The following is a 17,422-nucleotide window of genomic DNA, read 5'->3' on the forward strand; positions in this document are numbered from 1 at the left end:
AGACTTTGAATGGGTGTAGCTCTTTATCCAAGAAGAATCAGGCAAAACGACATAAGACAAAATTAATATAAAAGTCGAGATCTACCTCCTTAAGATTTTTAATTTTTTCTAGAAGATTTATACTAGATATGTCTATTTTAGGAAAAAATTCTACTAAGGTTAGATAGATAAATCCAACCCAAATTGTGTAGGGGGGACCTCGTGATTATGTACCTCATATTTTTTTTAACATTAATGAAAGAAAAAGGAAATTAAGTTTTACTTTCAAAATTCTTCTGTCTATTTTTAGTTATCTTCTGAGAGATTTTAGTAGAACAGGTTGAAGAAAATCTTTCTTCTTCCTGATCGGATCAGAATTGGCTACTAGTTGATGACTATGACTGCTGGGGCAGTCATCCATTCCTAGTTAATTATATGAGTCTATCATTGACTAATTGTGAAACACATTTGATTGATTGTGTTATACGTCATGAAGGGAGGTTTTTGCCACTTGTGATGTGTGGAAACATTCCAATAACAACAAGGAACCCAGAGTATTATATTGGAAGAATCTTTCATTATGATCTTTGGCTAGATTCTGAACTAAAATATTGGATTTTCCTGATGAAGCTTTTAAAACTTTGATGCATTCTAATGCAAGTAGTCGGCTGAACTCCAAATTCTACGAAGCATGTTTATATCAAATGGTCGGATTGTTTTGACCCTACCATTTTTTTCCAAAAAGTTCAGAAGAAAGATCAAGTAAATCTAAGACCTTCAGCATGCTTTCTGACTTTTGGCGAACTGGATCTAGAGCTACTGTTCTAAGATGGATTGTAATCTGAACGATACCTAATTCCTAAATGGTCAAGTGTGTGGTCACTTGTATAGATAAGTCGATGTAGACTTCTGGGAAAGGCTCCAAAACCCAGCTCGGAGATTTAAAGCCTGAAGGTAGACTTGCCCCAGGTGACCGACCGGGTGGAATGCTTCACTTGTATTTACTTGGTCAAAGGCCTTGCGTTTTTCAGTGCCATAGTGTTGGTTGCGTCAAATCTAGAGGCCTTCCACAAGCTTCATACTGAATTCTTCTGATACGTAGGTCTAGATGCTATGGTACCAAACTCTGGAATCTGGATACGGTTTTTGGTCATTGCTCCATTAAAGCGCTCGAACTACTTTTTTCTTTTTAATGAAATGGGTAGGCCGGCTTCCTCCTATGGTCTCAAATTTTGTGGTGTAATGGAAGTCATCAATGCCTACATTAGGCCCTAAACCATTAAATGCCACCATGTTATATCGTTTGCTAGCTCTTGCAGTATTGCCTCATAAACAACTCAGCTCGTATCTAATCTTAGATTGGGTCAACTTCTTTGCCTTTGATAAACTGCCGCTGGCTGTCTCCTGGGTGATCAAAAGGAGGACATTTAGGGCTACCTTCCTTGTATGCCTGCAGGCATACATGATCCCTGGAAGCTATGAATCTATGTTTATGTTGCCCTCGTGAAGCCATGCAACTTATGATGGTGTCAATCTCAAGGATCGGTAAAGAAAAGTGATGGACATAATCATGTCGCTGTACATCATGGATCATTGGATATGGTGCTTTTAGAAGGCGGGTTCGGAATATCGCTACCGCGGATAGCTACTACATCATCCACCTTGGAGACAGCCCACTCTCATTCATTTCTGAAATATAAATGATGCACATAACACATCATGATGATGAAGAAGAGTCATTCGTCTCCGAGATGGATGATATGATAGCTATCCATAATAGTACACGACTCTACAATACAAAAGCCGCACTATAGAAGATTCTGTTTCTTAGGATGACAGATCAGACACTCAAACGGCACCTATGAGCATGCTGGTTAGACGACATTGTCAGCCAGAAACTTTCTTTCTCAAAAGAATTTTGGACTGGCTTTTGTTCTTTGGACCAGGCCCGATGCTTGGCCTCGTCAGGCTCCCCACAACCTTTCCTCACTTCTCCTTTGATTTTTTTACGGTTTGCTGTCTTGCTCTCTCGTTTCATTGATCAATGAAACGTGGGATGGACGGTGGGTGTTTAATGCGTGGGAGGGTTGGTTTAAAAAGAAAGAAAATACCAATTTCTATTGAGCACTTTGTAATATTCACTACCAAAATATGCTTGCAGGTCATCAAATAACTGGTGTTGTTGAATTTTCCTTTAGACATTTCTTAACATAGCATTCACTAAGAGATGAAACCATGGAATTTTATAACGAAACTCAGTTCAAGTTTCAATCAAATGTGGGCAAATCCATTCCCTTATAATTAACATTGCTTGAGCTGGCGCCTTGTATCCGACTCGGGCCTGTTTTAGTACACGACATGGGCCTCCTAGAAGCAGCCCATGGGCTCCCATCAACGCCTTCGAGGTCCCCTAGCTCAAGTCAAAGCCCGAATCTTTGATTCGAGTAGGTGGAAGGAAATCAAGCAGCTGATTGCGCGGCGGGCCACGCGCTTGGAGGTGATTTCCTACTTCGGCGAGGGGATTTGATTCAACCGGATTTTGCGCATTTTGGCTGCAAATGCATTCAACATCAGCTACGTTAGGCATGGATAATTGTCTGTAACTACACTGTTTTTCATTTACTCAAGCATGAAAGAACTCTAGATTCAGTTTCTCCCCTTCCAAGAGCCTCACTTGGGTATCAAAGTACATCAAGGAGACAATAAATACTTAAGAGGAAGTCAGAAGGGAACTAGATCCCAAGTTTGGTCCACTGCTATTCCAACACGACGTGCAAATCCATCCAATGCCTTTCCCATCATGAGCAAGCACAGATCATAAAGCAACTTGAAGCTATGCACCAACAATAATGCTTGGTCGGTTTAGAGCAAGGTTTCATGCAACACATAGGGTCGTTACAACAGATTGCACACTGATGGTGATGACCAATCTCGAATCTACTTTACCATACGTGTCACACCCCTGATCCGAGTTTGCGAATCGGGGGTCGTGACCATCGCCGCATACTCATAGAGAATCCTCCCCACAAGCACGCACGACATCTCAACATGATATCATAAACATGCAACGAAACAACCATAAATGATAATATACAAATTTTTATTTCAATAGCTAACTCAACATTTAAATGTCTAACAATTCTAATATTATTCTAAGATAACACATCAATTTAAATGAACTCTAATCTAAGATAATCTGTACCAAAATTCTGCTAATCACCCATATTGAAAACCTTGATGAGGCTAGTTCTCTAAATCTGTAAAAAAAAAAAAAAAAAAAAAAAAGAGGGAATCACATCATGAGTTAGACTGCCCAGTAAGTAAGGATCATTTTAACTAAACAAAATCAGGCAATCAAATAAACAATAATTTGTAGAAAATAAGCATATATGCAGTACTAATATACGAATCAAATCTTTCTTAAAATATTAAATTTCAGTCATGGATTCAAATTCTATCAAATATTCAATTCATCTTATCAATCCTGAGCTATGACCACATCATCCTGTGGTAGGGTCATAACACCGACTAATCTTCTTGTGGTGAGCTGCGCGTCATCTTGTAATAAAGTCCTTCAAGATTGCTGGTCTGCTGGTGGTATGTCGCTAATCATTTTGGACACAATCTTCAAGACAAATCATGTGCCAACGTATTAGCCTCCATTGGCGGGGTCCTCAACATAGCCAGGACGAAATTCAAATAGTTTTAGATTTCATATTTCAGTTCTAAAATTATGTGGTGTCAAAATTAATCAATCATATCTCTAATAAAATCTTATACCATCATAATATTCTAAAATAATATTTTTTGTAATAAGATACTATCTATCAAATTCATGCATCATGAATAATACCGCTCAAAAGACATAAATATAATAATTTAATAATTTTCAATAAATTTAGAAAAAGTGAAATATTACTTACCTTGCGAACACAATCTAACTAACAGATCCAATTAATTTTAAAATTTTTTCTCAGGCGTACCCTAATATCCAAAAATTATTTTTTTCTTAAAATATCATCATAATTATATAAAAAACTTAAATTCTAACACTTAATAGGGCTGACCAAGCGGGAGTTCCCGACACCTCGGTTGGTTTGGTCAAAGTGAACTTCATTGAATTATGCTCGGACTCAGATAGATAGTTCAACAAAGATCAGGGCAATCAAATCTAATAGTGTTTGGCAAAGGCCAGGGTGGGGGCTGACACGCCGCCCGATAATCCGAGATCAAGACCCATCACCAGGGTCAATTCAAAATCACTATGAAAAGTCTCTACTGGGTCCAACTACCCTAAAAAGAGTAGGAAGAGAAAGTCCAATAAGAGAGAGAAAAGAGAAAGAGAGAGAGGAGAGAGAAGAGAGAAAGAAGAGAGAAACTCTCTCTTCTTCTCCAAAATAGAGGGAGTTCGTCTCTTTCTTTCCTCTTTGATCACATCCAAGGGGCAGCCGTGGTGGCCAACCCCGATGATGGCAAGAGGAGGCAAGGCAGGCTCGGCCAACCTCAGTATCCGACGGTGGCGAACTCGAAGGAACATGGTGCTGACGGCGAGGAAAAACAGACCGAAATAGGGTTCTCCTGTTTCGGGCAATTTTCTGACAATTCGCCATCCCAAGATAAGGTAAGTCTATGCTTCAACATCAAGAGAGAGAGAGAGAAGAAGAAGAAGAAGAAGAAGAGGAGTACATATCTCAATCCGGTGAGGGATTCTTGCAGCTCCTTCCGGCGACAAATTGAGGAAGAAGGCCGGAGAAGGAGCTCGGGATCGGTGGCTCAATCTCGGGTGAACTCGAAAAAGAAGGAAGAGAGACTTTAAATAGTTAATCCAGGCCTTATCCGGTCGGTTACAGGATCACAATAAACTCCCAATCTCATCGCGATGAGGAAGAAGACTCCTGTTGCCCTCACGTGCACCGCACATGCAACCCAAAGACCAACATGGCGAGTTCGGATCTTATACTCCCACTCTAAAACTATGGGCTTTGAGTAGCGGCAGACTAGGAGCAGCTTCTGTTGTGTCCCAACTCCCAAAGTAGTAGATAGAGCCATCCATGCAAGCTTGAGATTTGCCTAGCTGAACCGAACTTAGGCTCATTTATTTGGCTCAAAACCAAAATAAAAATACATACTTCACATCTACTATTACAATAATTTTAAATCTAATTTAAAATACTAAAAAAAATACTACTTGACTACCCATTAATTTGTCACATATGAATATAGTTTATATAGGTAAGAATGTACGTCAGCGATCAAATTGTATCTTATCATGAGAACAAGCTGGTTTGAAGTATATGGATGGGCCTTTAACAAAACAGGCTTGACTGGTGCAGTGGACCCAAAACGGAGAATCCACTGCTTCCATTCTTCCAAACACTAGAGCCCTGGCCGTCAATGCAGCGGGTCGCCCCCGGTTTATACCTGCCTTCGGAGGCCGAAGCCAAATAAAGCCAATATCACAACTCAAATATTAGCATTTTGGCCCAGGCCATCAATGCACTAATATATTTGGATCCATCAATGCATAACAACAACCAAACGTAGTCACTCTTAACTCTTATTATTCTCAAGGCTTTATTAATTGCCTTGGCTCTCCATGACTGAAGACCACCATAACTAAAGAAAGCTTTCTGATAACCTATCCTAAGCATCACTACTCACAGTCCGACCGCCATCAACACAAATAACCTGACCCGTGATATAGGAAGCGGCAGGTAGGCATAGGAACGCCACGAGAGATGCCACCTCCTCTGGTTCTGCGACACGCCTCATAGGTATGCGGGAGACCTGTCTTGCTGTGGCTTGCTTGTCTTCAAGTACCTGCACAAATGCGAAGGATGAGAAATTCCAGCAGAAATTTAGCCCAACGACTTACCACATGTGTTTGTCTTGGCGAAAGATGCAGCGCAAATGAAATGAGGTTTGATTGCAACAACGGTGGCCACCACAAATTTCCTCTCCATTTTTAGTTGCTAAAAAGAAAAAAAAGTGCAGCCCTGTAGGGCCACCTTGATGTCCTCCTGTGGGCATAGTCCATTTGTGGTTGGACTGATCCCAATAACTTCTTCTAAGATACATAAACCAAACTTACCAATCATTGTATGGTACCCACTGCAAAATTCTTAAAATAATCAATATATCTTAGTGTAATGCAATGCAAATGGCATAGACGAGACATGAACAAGGAACTTAATTTCTACTGTTGTTATAAAAATGCCTACACAAGTAGCCAGTGATTGTTGTACTTTCTTTTCGTTTCCTTGAGAACATGACGATCTTCTCCAATATATAGCATGGATTTGCTCGGCTTAGGGGTCTTCTAAACCCCCCATCCGATCCTCTCTGAATGGCTTGGTAGATATACAGAAAGTGCAATGCTATAATTAACTAGGTATGCTACACTAGGGTATCTTTTTCTTTTTTCGAAGAAGAGGTTCAGGCAACAATGAGAAAGGCCCCTTACAGACTTTACGAGTGGGGTCCGGATGAACCCTGGAGCAACACAGTTGACTCGGATATTGTCTTCTATCCACTCACAAGCCAGGTTCTTCGTGAGCTGATTCATTGCTCCTGAACAACATAGCAGATAAGAAAGCCATGAAGAGTTGGGGATCCACAGTTACTGATAAGAAAGTCAGAAGATAGGCCTTATCTTAAATTTACCTTTAGTTGCTGCATGAATGGAAAAATTTCGTATGGCTACAACCCCTGCAATTGAGGAGATGAACACGATGCTGCCTGCCCCCGATGCCTTCAGAAGAGGGTGAGCTAGTTGGCTCAGATGGAAAGCTGATTCCAAGTTGGTAGCCATGAGAAAGGAATACTCTTCAGCAGTGAAATCCACAACTGGCTTCCCAATGGCCGTCCCTGCATTGTTAACCTACGTGCGGGCACCACAACTTCGTTATATGGATGGAATGGATTCATACTTCAGTAAATTGCACTCAGGAGTCAGCTGTGGGAATGCTAAACAAGAGATCATCTCAATAAGGCAGCACCCGGCATGAACTTATTTACTACGGTATTTAGGTTGAAGTCGTACGTTCTAGGTTGCCATCCGACGGACGTCGGCTGGAAGAGCAGGTATCAAGGAATGGTAAAGGTGCAGTAGGTAGAAATTAATGAAAAGAAAATTTACGGGTACAGAAACAATAAACGCTAGAAGACTCCCTGTCAGAGCCGTGGCCTACCTACATGAAAGAGGAACAAGCTCATACAGGATGTGCAACAACCTGGATGGCCTCATAACCGCATCAAATGCTGCAACCGTTTGGTATGAAACAAGTTTGATGAGCATTAATGGTGTCATAAGAGATTTGTTGCAAGTTCTAGAGATTTACTTTTGTTGTTCTTTTTTTTTTTTTTTCACAGTTCCATCATTCATTGAACTTACAAGGATATTGAGCTTCCCCTGGAAAATGGAACGGACGTCCTCCATTAGTTTCTCTCTTTCGGCTCGAGAAGAGACATCGCAAACCGATCCGGTAACATGAATGTTCAGACTTTTCCATCGTTCCAGGCATTTATTGAGCTCTGCTTCAGTCCTGGAACATGTATGTACAGTTGCTCCAAATCCAGCTAATTCTTCAACTATGGCATGCCTGGAATGTCATCAGAAGATCACATTTACATCGGTTGCGGTGGCTAAACAATGTCAGGCAACTTGATGAACTCTGTAGGATCTTCTTTGACGAGCAATCATGGATGTGTAAACCACTATCGGGTGCACTGGTTATAAATGAACATAAATTCTATAGTGGTAATCCTAAGTTCCTAATATATTCGTCTCTCTAAACCACTTGCAAACTGGAGAAATCTCTTATCACTATGTGAGTTTTAAGAGACTAGGTTTATAAAATTAGAATTTCAAGTAGTTCAAATTTCAGAGAAGTGTAGAAATTATGATGTGAACTATAATTTCAAACAGGGGATTTCTGATATTGAAAAAAGAGAAACTTAAGTGTTTGGAAAAACAACTATAATCCTTTCATACGTTCACATTCTGTTTTGGTAGAAAAAGATATATATTCCATATAAGCTACAGACTATGCCTGACATTATTATTCTATATTTTTTTTCCAAACAAATAGTATCAAGAAGTAATACCCTGTTTATTGAATTTACCTATCAGACATCTACTTTGCCTAGATGGTATAGACCAGCAAGATTAGGAATTTTTGCTCTCCAATTTAGCACTAAATTTCCAGTTATTTATTTAATCTATTCTTTTTTTTTGTTAGTTTTTAAAAAAGGGATGAGGGAGGCAAGATACCGCCCATCATTATTGTTAAGATAAAAATTATGTACAAGAATATGTATAGAAAAGACACAGCAAGTTAAGGTACCCTGCAATTAACAAAAAGAAAAATAGCAAAGATTCAGAATTTTTGATTCAGAAACTTCTGCAACCTAGAAGAAAAAGACGGGATGATCTGAATGTGATCATTGAAAAGAGACAAGCTTCTTGATCTAGCTGAAAAGAAACGGCAGCAGCAAGAAAATAGCAAAGAGTTGTTTTGATGGTAGTCTGCCAGAGTGCGGCGATTATACAGGTGTTGCATTTGTGATCAGGGACCACTACTTTAAGCTGATAGCTATGGAGGGACGGCATACTTTTGAGGCATGTGTCCCTGGAGTAGAACTTAGAGCGGTGCGGGAGTAGATCTTCTATGCCAAGCGGGTGTTCGAGCACGGAGCATCATCCTAGAGGATGATTCAGTGGAGATCATTGAGCGAATTCTACAGATGGGGTCGAGAGAGGCAGACCATCCCCTTTTAATCGACATCCGGAAGCTATCGGGGGAGTGTGATGCCTTTTAGGTTGCACATGTCTATTGGGAGACGAACAGAGCTGCAGATTAGGTCGTCTCCTTTGCTGCTCACCAATCCAGTGAGATTTTCTGGACTCGCTATATATCTATTCCTCCCTAGGGTGTATCCTCTCTCTGGACTCTCATGGTAATGCTCATACGAGATTAGTGTGAGCCGCTAATATACCCAAAAACAAAAAGAAAGAGTTGTCTTATACATAGCGATGGACTATCTTTCAAGCCCCCTTCAATGGATGCTGGCAATTTATTTTATCTGTTCACTCTCATTTTTTTGTTTACTTTTTATTGATGAACAGAGCATCTATGCTCTGTGTCCTCATTTATCTCTGAGTTTTACCCACTCTAGCATTAAGCTTTCTTTCATACTATAAACTTTTTAAAAATCTAAAAATGCTTCTTCTAATGAGAAAGCAGCATGATAAATCATCAGGCAATGAACAAGAAAATTATAGAATCTACCCATTTATGTATCATTTGCAGCCTCTGTTTTTCTTAACTTCATGATCTACATATTTAAACTGAATTAAGGGTACTGATTGGACAAGTTGGTAACAAGCAGACAAACACATGTTAAAGTCATCGGCAAAGATCATACAGTTCAGAGATTTGGATGAAAACCGAAGGAAAACTACTTGGGTGGCTCTCCTTGTGAACGGTAAACCATTGGATCAAATGTTGCAAAGGTCTTCGATAAGGTGATCCCTTATCTCCTTTCCTATTTATCTTTGCTACTGATGTTTTGGCGAGGCTTCTTAAATAGGAAGGATCTATAGGGCTAGTTGAAGAAATTAGAGAAATTGATGTCTTTCACACCATTAAAAGCCTTCAATTTGTTGACGACACTCTGCTCTTATGTGCCGCGAAGTATTGTTGCAGTAAAAGCCATACTCCTATCCTTTGAAGGGGCTTTGGGGTTAAGAATAAATTTCTATAAAAGCTCCATTATCGGCCTTAATATGTATGGAGAGAAATTTGATGTGATGGCTGCTTTGATGAATTGCAAGAAAAGAACCATATATTTTACTTATTTAGGACTGCCACTATTTGACAAGAGACTTACAAGACAATGTTAGTTTGCACTGCTAGAGAAGATCAATAGGAGATTGGCTGCTTGGAAAGGGAGATTTCTCTCGTTGGGAGGTAGGCCTACCCTTATTAATAGCATGATGTCAGCTCTCCCTTCTTACTATATGTCGGTGTTTAGATTGCTAAAATAGGTTATTAACAAAATTGATCAGATGTGTTGTGCTTTCCTTTAGAAAGGAGTGGACAAAGTTAGTGGCTTCCATTGCTTGGTGAATTGGGATTTGGTTTGTAAGTCCAAGAAACAAGGAGGGCTGGGGATAAAAAATATTGAGCAAATGAACCTGGCATTTCTTGCAAAATGGGATTGGATATTTTTGCAGAGCAATGACTCCCCTTGGTGGAAACTCTCACAAAGAGATTGTTTTACAGTAAACTCTTTCTACAAATTTCTTAATAATGGTGGCCTTTGCTATCCTTTTTATAAGAGCCTGTAGAAGGCGGCTTTACCAAAAAAAGTAAAAAATTTTATATGGCTTGCGTTTAGAATTCAACTGCATACAAAAGAGATTCTTGCTAAGAAAGGATGACAAGTTAGTGATAAATGGGTGCGCTGTGGAAGAAGAGCCGAAATGATCTTCCATCTACTAATTATGTGCCCATTTGTTCGTAGTTTATGGACGATAATTAAAATGCAGCTAAACTTAAGAGGATGGCCTGCTAGTATTAGTGATCTGGAGACCAAATGGAGAAACGAAAAATTCCAACAACCAATGAGAAAAACTGTGGGTCAGTTGATTGCTGCTATCTATTGGAAAAACTGGAAGAAGCAAAATGGTCAGATATTCTTAAAAAAATCAAGTTCTATCTATTGTTTTGCAGAAAATCTTATCAACCTTCTTCAACTAGAAGCATTTGTGTTCACAGAAGCTGCTTGATGCTCATCTCAAACTTTGAAATAACCTCGCAACATTGGTGCCGCACGTTGAAAGACATTGATCTATCTTTTTAGAAAAAGACCGACTCATATTAGGATACAAAACTTGTATAGTTACATATTGAAGATACAGAGATTCTTCAAACCACTTATGAGATTGTTCAACTTGTTGAATAGTTTAACCGGTCTATTTATAAACCGCTATCTTTTATAAAAAAAATTTTATTGCTCTTCTGTGTTTTTATTTCTTACAAATCTTTTTTATAAATAGTTTCTGTAAACCTCCTTTCTCCAGTAAAGGCCGGGTGTTTTCATCAAAAAAAAAAAAATGTGGGATAGGAGGATAAGGCAGCAGATTCGTTACCCGATTCCTTTGGTGCCCCCAGTGACCAAAGCTGTGGTTCCATCGAGGGACCATTTCTTCACTCTGCTGCTGGCCCTGCTACTCTCTGCGGTGGCTGTCTTCTCTTTTTCCATCAGAAGAAACCCGTTCTTCCTCCGTTACTTTGAGCCCACGCAAGGCTTCATATTTAAAAGGAGCTAGCCGCATAACTCGGTGTGGCAGAGAGAGCCCAAAACACCATCCACAACACCATCAATTTATATCCGCGAATAATGTAAGGCTATTATTGATGGGACTCCAAATATCCAGTGAAGCTTTCTTTTTTATTTTCGATGAGCAAGTGTAGCTTTCGAACATGTACTGTATCGTTAAAAAAAATAAAAAACAAAAATATCCGACCAAAGCGGTCCATTCTGAACATAATTTTCCCCTCAAACAATAATATTAATTAGGAGTAACTAATGACCGGTCCATTTTTTAACCGAACTCTAACTTTCAATCCATGTTGATTGGTTGTTTAACAACCTGCCCAACTATATTTCGATATTCTATCATAAGATGAAAATACCCCCTATGAATCTGCTCTTCGATTCTTCGACGAAAATACCTCTTCCACGGTGAGGCCGAGAGATGCATCGTTGGGCACCTTGGCCGCCGGCTAGGCCCGGCGTCCTCCCGCGGCCACAACGGCTCGGCCTCCTTCCGGCGCCACCGGTCTCGCAGGAGGAGAACAAAGAAGAAAAAGGGAGAAGAAGGGAGGCCGGGCCGCGGCCGCCACCGACCACGACCCGGCCTCCTCCCGAGCCCCCTTCCACACTGGGAATACCCCCGCCCCTATGGTGGGAAGGTGCCGAAGAAGAGGAAGAAGAAGGAGGTGCCCTCCCGCGTCCCACCATCGGCCATAGCCCAGCCCCTCCCGCGTTCGCCGCGACCCGGCCCCTTTCCGGCGCCGTCGGCCTCGCGGGAGGAAAAGACTTCACCGCTAGATTAAGTGTTCAATATTGATTAATTGCGTGCTAAGCTTACTTAAATGTGTGCTATGCTATATTATCTGTGCACCAAGTTTACTAACCTAATTGTAATGGTGAGTTAACTGTATTCGAGACTATATGAACTGAGTTCCAAGCTTACTTAACTAATTGAAATGATGACAAATCCACTGCGCCTATCAATATCACAAAGATAAAATTATTTGCCACTCACTTATTTTTTTATTTATTATTTTATTTTATTAAAATATATTTATTTATATAATTATTTATTTATTTATTTATTCATTCATATATATATATATATATATATATATATATATATATATATATATATATATGCATTATTTATTTATCTTTCTTTTTCTTTTCTTTTCTTCTTTTACTTTGCTTTTCTTCTCTCTTTTTTTTTTTTTCTTTTCTTTTTTTCTTCTCTTCTTTCCTTCTTCTTTCTCCTTTCTTCTTTTTCCGCGAGGCCGGCTGCATCGGAAGGGGGTCGGGTCGTGACGGCCGCTAGAGAGAGCCCGAGAGGGGGTCGGGCAGTAGCCAGCAGCCCGGCTTTCCCTCCTTTCTTCTTCTCTCGCGAAGCCGGCGGCACCTGCGGCACCCGCGGTGGCCGCGAGAGAGGGCCCGAGCCCTGACCGGTGGCACCTACGAAAGCGGCCCGGCCTCCCTTCTTATTCTTTTCTTCTCATTTCCTCTTTCCTTCACCTGCGACTCAAGGGAGAGCTTTTTTTTCATTTGAGTGCTCGAAAGGGGGCCGGGTCGTGGCTGCCGGCAACCACGGCTGGCCAGCAGCGCCTGCAGCAGCCGCAGGGGCCATGGCCTTAAACTTAATAAAATGCTCTAAAGGACAATGAATTAAACTAAATGAAGTTGTTCGACCAAGAAATTTTTTGTTATACCAGTGTCGACTGTCGTCTTTCGGACGGTGGGGAATTAAACTACCCGTATTAATTATTGCCGGCACTGCCCCCGTCAAGGCGGCTACCAATGCAAAACATTTTCGGAATATAATAACAGAGCCATCTGCCACCTGCCTCACCGAGTTAAGCGGCTAGCTCCTTTTAATATGAAGCCTTGCGTGGACTCGAAGTCACGGAGGAGGAACGGGTTTCTTCTGATGGAAAGAGAGAAGACAGCCATGGGGGGCGCAGAGAGTAGCAGGGCCAGCAACAGAGTGAAGAAATGGTCCCTCGATGGAACCACAGCTTTGGTCACTGGGGGCACCAAAGGAATCGGGTAAGGAATCTGCTGCCTTATCCTATCCCACATCGTCGGCCACCCAAGTAGTTTTCCTTCGGTTTTCGTCCAAATCTCCGAACTGGATGATCTTTGCCGATGACTTTATCATGTCCTTGTCTGCTTCTTACCAACTTGTCCAATCGGTGCTCTCCATTCAGTTTAAATCTGTAGATCATGAAGTTAAGAAAAACAGAGGTTGTAAATTATACATAAATGGGTAGATTCTATAATTTTCTTGTTCATTGCCTGATGATTTATCACGCTGCCTTTTCATTAGAAGAAGCATTTTTAGATTTTTAAAACGTTTATAGTATGATTGCTTTCTTAGTAAAAGAAAGCTTAATGCTAGAGTGGGTAAAACTCAGAGATACATGAGGACACAGAGCATATATGTTCTGCTCGTCAATAAAAAATGAACAGAAAAATGAGAGTGAACAGATAAAATAAATTGCCAACATCCAATGAAGTGGGCTTGAAAGTCCATCGCTCTGTGTAAGACGGCTCCCTTCTATTCTCTTGCTGCTGCCATCTCTTTTCAGCCTGATCAAGAAGCTTGTCTCTTTGTCAATGATCACATTCAGATTATCCCCTTTTTTTAATATCAGAAATCCCTGCTTGAAATTATGGTTCACATCATAATTTCTACACTTTTCTGAAATTTGAACTACTTGAAATTCTAATGTTATAAACTTAGTCCCTTTATTTTCAATTTTTTTTTTTTTTTTTGGTATAACGGCGATTCACACACAACGGGTGTGGGTGCAGCGATCAAAAAGTATAAGAGAATAAAGCCTAGTCTCTTTAAACTCCCATGGTGATAGAGATTTCTCCAGTTTGCAAGTGGTTTCGAGGGAAGAATATATTAGGAACTTAGGATTGCCGCTATAAAATTTATGCTCATTTATAACCGGTGCACCTGATAGTGGTTTACACCTCCTTGATTGCTTACCAAAGAAGATCCTAGAGAGTTCATCAAGTTTCCTGACATTGTTTAGCCACTGCAACCGATGTAAATGTGATCTTCTGATGACATTCCAGGCATGCCATAGTTGAAGAATTAGCTGGATTTGGAGCAACCGTACATACGTGTTCCAGGACTGAAGCAGAGCTCAACAAATGCCTGGAACGATGGAAAAGTCTGAACATTCATGTTACCGGATCGGTTTGCGATGTCTCTTCTCGAACCGAAAGAGAGAAACTAATGGAGGACATCCGTTCCATTTTCCAGGGGAAGCTCAATATCCTTGTAAGTTCAATGAATGATGGAACTGTGAAAAAAAAAACAACAACAAAAGTAAATCTCTAAAACTTGCAACAAATCTCTTATGACACCATTAATGCTCGTCAAACTTGTTTCATACTAAACGGCTGCAGCATTTGATGTAGTTATGAGGCCATCCAGGTTGTTCCACATCCTGTATGAGCTTGTTCCTCTTTCATGTAGGTAGGCCACGGCTCTGATAAGGAGTCTTCTAGCGTTTATTGTTTCTGTACCCGTAAATTTTCTTTTTCTTTTCATTAATTTATACCTACTGCACCTTTACCATTCCTTGATACCTGCTCTTCCAGCCTACGTCCGTCGGATGGCAACCTAGAACGTACGACTTCAACCTAAATACTGCAGTAAATAAGTTCATGCCGGGTGCTGCCTTATTGAGATGATCTCTTGTTTAGCATTCCCATAGCTGACTCTCTGAGTACAATTTACTGAAGTATGAATCCATTCCATCCATATAACGAAGTTGTGGTGCCCGCACGCAGGTTAACAATGCAGGGACGGGCATTGGGAAGCCAGCCCTGGATTTCACTGCTGAAGAGTATTCCTTTCTGATGGCTACCAACTTGGAATCAGCTTTCCATCTGAGCCAACTAGCTCACCCTCTTCTGAAGGCATCAGGGGCAGGCAGCATCGTGTTCATCTCCTCAATTGCAGGGGTTGTAGCCATAGGAAACTTATCCATTTATGCAGCAACTAAAGGTAAATCTAAGATAAGGCCCTTCTTATGACTTTCTTATCAGTAACTGTGGATCCCCCACTCTTCATGTCTTTCTTATCTGCTATGTTGTTCAGGAGCAATAAATCAGCTCACGAAGAACCTGGCTTGTGAGTGGATAGAAGACAATATCCGAGTCAACTGTGTCGTTCCAGGGTTCATCCGGACCCCACTCGTAAAGTCTGTAAGGGGCCTTTCTCATTGTTGCCTGAACCTTTTCTTCGAAAAAAGAAAAAGATATCCTAGTGTAGCATACCTAGTTAATTATAGCATTGCATTTTCTGTATATCTACCAAGCCATCCAGAGAGGATCGGATGGGGGGTTTAGAAGACCCCTAAGCCGAGCAAATCCATGCTATATATTGGAAAAGATCGTCATGTTTATCAAGGAAACGAAAAGAAAGTATAATTATCACTGGCTACTTGTGTAGGCATTTTTATAACAACAGTAGAAATTAAGTTCCTTGTCTATGTCTTGTCTATGTCATTTGCATTACATTGCATTAAGATATATTGATCATTTTAAGAATTTTGCGGTGGGTACCATACAATGATTCGTAAGTTTGGTTTACGTATCCTAGAAGAAGAATTTTGCAGTGGGTACCATACATCAAGGTGGCCCTACAGGGCTGCACTTTTTTTTTCTTTTTGGCAACTAAAAATGGATAGGAAATTAGTGGTGGCCACAGTTGTTGCAATCAAACCTCATGTCATTTGCGCTGCATCTTTCGCCAAGGCAAATACATGGGGTAAGTCGTTGGGCTAAATTTCTGCTGGAATCTCTCATCCTTCGCATTTGTGCAGGTACTTGAAGACAAGGAAGCCACAGCAAGAGAGCTCTCCCGCATACCTATGAGGCGTGTGGGAGAACCAGAGGAGGTGGCATCTCTCGTGTCGTTCCTATGCCTACCTGCCGCTTCCTATATCACGGGTCAGGTTACTTGTGTTGATGGCGGTCGGACTGTGTGTGGTGATGCTTAGGATAGGTTATCAGAAAGCTTTCTCTAGTTATGGTGGTTTTCAGTCATGGAGAGCCAAGGCAATTACTAGAGCCTTGGGAATAATAAGAGTTAGGAGTGACTACGTTTGCTTGTTGTTATGGATTGATGGATTCAAATAAATTAGAGCATTGATGACCCGGGCCAAAATGCTCATATTTGAGTTGTGATATTGGCTTTATTTGGCTCCGGCCTTCGAAGGCAGGTAAGTCCCCACTGTTTTTGCAGCGTGCAAACTGCAGAGTCCACTTGGACGATTGGACCTGACCACGGTTCGGTTCTAACCGGGGAACCGGACCGGAACCGAACCGGGAAGAACAGGACCGGAACTGGAACCGTGTCTCACAATTCTTAATCGAACCGGAACTTTGAGAAATACGGTTCGGTTAAGGTTCCAGGTTTGATGGAACCGAACCGGAACCGAAGCCTAATTTTTTTCTTTTTTTCATTTATAATAAAATAAATTAGTTTCAAATTTATTTAATGTAACTTATTATTTTTTATAATGTTATCTAGTTGTATTATTAAAATTTACTTTGATAGTAAATAACAAAATGAGGTACAAATTATCATTTTGTATTAATTACACAATCTATTTGTATTTATACTTTTTTTCCAAATTAATTACACAATCTATTTTTTTCAAAATTTTATAATTTATGTTGAAAAATTGGAATCGAAACCGTTTAGAACCGGAACCGGATCTGTCTAGAACCGGAACCGAAACCGGCAGTTCTAGAACCAGAACCGAACTGACTATTTTCAGTTATGGTTAAGGTTCTAGGTTTTTGTGGAACCGGAACCGGCAGTTCCAGAACCGTGGTCAGGTCTAGGTCCACTGACCAGTCAAGTCTGTTTCGAAGAATGGAAGCTTGTTCTCATGATGAGATACAATCTGATCGCTAATGTTCATTTTTACCTATATAAAATATATTCATATGTGACAAATTAATAGGCAGTCGAGTAGTAATTTCTTTTATTTTTTAAATAAGATTTGAAATTAATGTAATAGTAGATGTGAAGTATGTATTTTTATTTCGATTTTGAGCCAATAATATACTGCCACATGTAGCATTCTAACCA

General features: G+C 40.4%; 2 protein-coding genes across 2 annotated transcripts; one reads left to right on the forward strand and one right to left on the reverse strand.

Annotated features, from left to right (window-relative positions):
* Positions 1-5,455: 5,455 nt before the first annotated feature.
* Positions 5,456-12,343, reverse strand: LOC103697345 (noroxomaritidine/norcraugsodine reductase-like). The gene is made up of 5 exons (XM_008779190.6): positions 11,135-12,343; positions 7,373-7,580; positions 6,643-6,859; positions 6,443-6,549; positions 5,456-5,799 (listed from the first exon to the last, which is right to left on the reverse strand). Exons 1-5 carry the CDS (start codon positions 11,245-11,247, stop codon positions 5,623-5,625), a joined length of 822 nt encoding a protein of 273 aa, XP_008777412.1. The 5' UTR covers positions 11,248-12,343; the 3' UTR covers positions 5,456-5,622.
* A 122-nt stretch (positions 12,344-12,465) lies between these two features.
* LOC103697337 (noroxomaritidine/norcraugsodine reductase-like) lies at positions 12,466-16,489 on the forward strand. Its single transcript, XM_039132488.3, has 5 exons — positions 12,466-13,344; positions 14,386-14,593; positions 15,109-15,325; positions 15,419-15,525; positions 16,146-16,489. The coding sequence occupies exons 1-5, from the start codon at positions 13,175-13,177 to the stop codon at positions 16,320-16,322; spliced, it is 879 nt and encodes a 292-aa protein (XP_038988416.2). The 5' UTR covers positions 12,466-13,174; the 3' UTR covers positions 16,323-16,489.
* The last annotated feature ends 933 nt before the right edge of the window (positions 16,490-17,422 follow it).

Source organism: Phoenix dactylifera, chromosome 14 (assembly GCF_051530095.1).
Source record: "Phoenix dactylifera cultivar Ajwa chromosome 14, Ajwa_hap1_PhDact_Kaust_v1.1, whole genome shotgun sequence".
Classification (NCBI taxonomy): domain Eukaryota; kingdom Viridiplantae; phylum Streptophyta; class Magnoliopsida; order Arecales; family Arecaceae; genus Phoenix; species Phoenix dactylifera.

Coding starts and splice junctions, on each gene's coding strand:
- LOC103697345 (XM_008779190.6), bottom strand. CDS start 11,247: ATGGAAAAAGAGAAGACAGCCACCGCAGAGAGTAGCAGGGCCAGCAGC. Junction 6,860..7,372: donor AGGGGAAGCTCAATATCCTT/GTAAGTTCAATG, acceptor GCCCGCACGTAG/GTTAACAATGCAGGGACGGC. Junction 6,550..6,642: donor CATTCATGCAGCAACTAAAG/GTAAATTTAAGA, acceptor TATGTTGTTCAG/GAGCAATGAATCAGCTCACG.
- LOC103697337 (XM_039132488.3), top strand. CDS start 13,175: ATGAAGCCTTGCGTGGACTCGAAGTCACGGAGGAGGAACGGGTTTCTT. Junction 13,345..14,385: donor GGGGGCACCAAAGGAATCGG/GTAAGGAATCTG, acceptor ATGACATTCCAG/GCATGCCATAGTTGAAGAAT. Junction 15,326..15,418: donor CATTTATGCAGCAACTAAAG/GTAAATCTAAGA, acceptor TATGTTGTTCAG/GAGCAATAAATCAGCTCACG.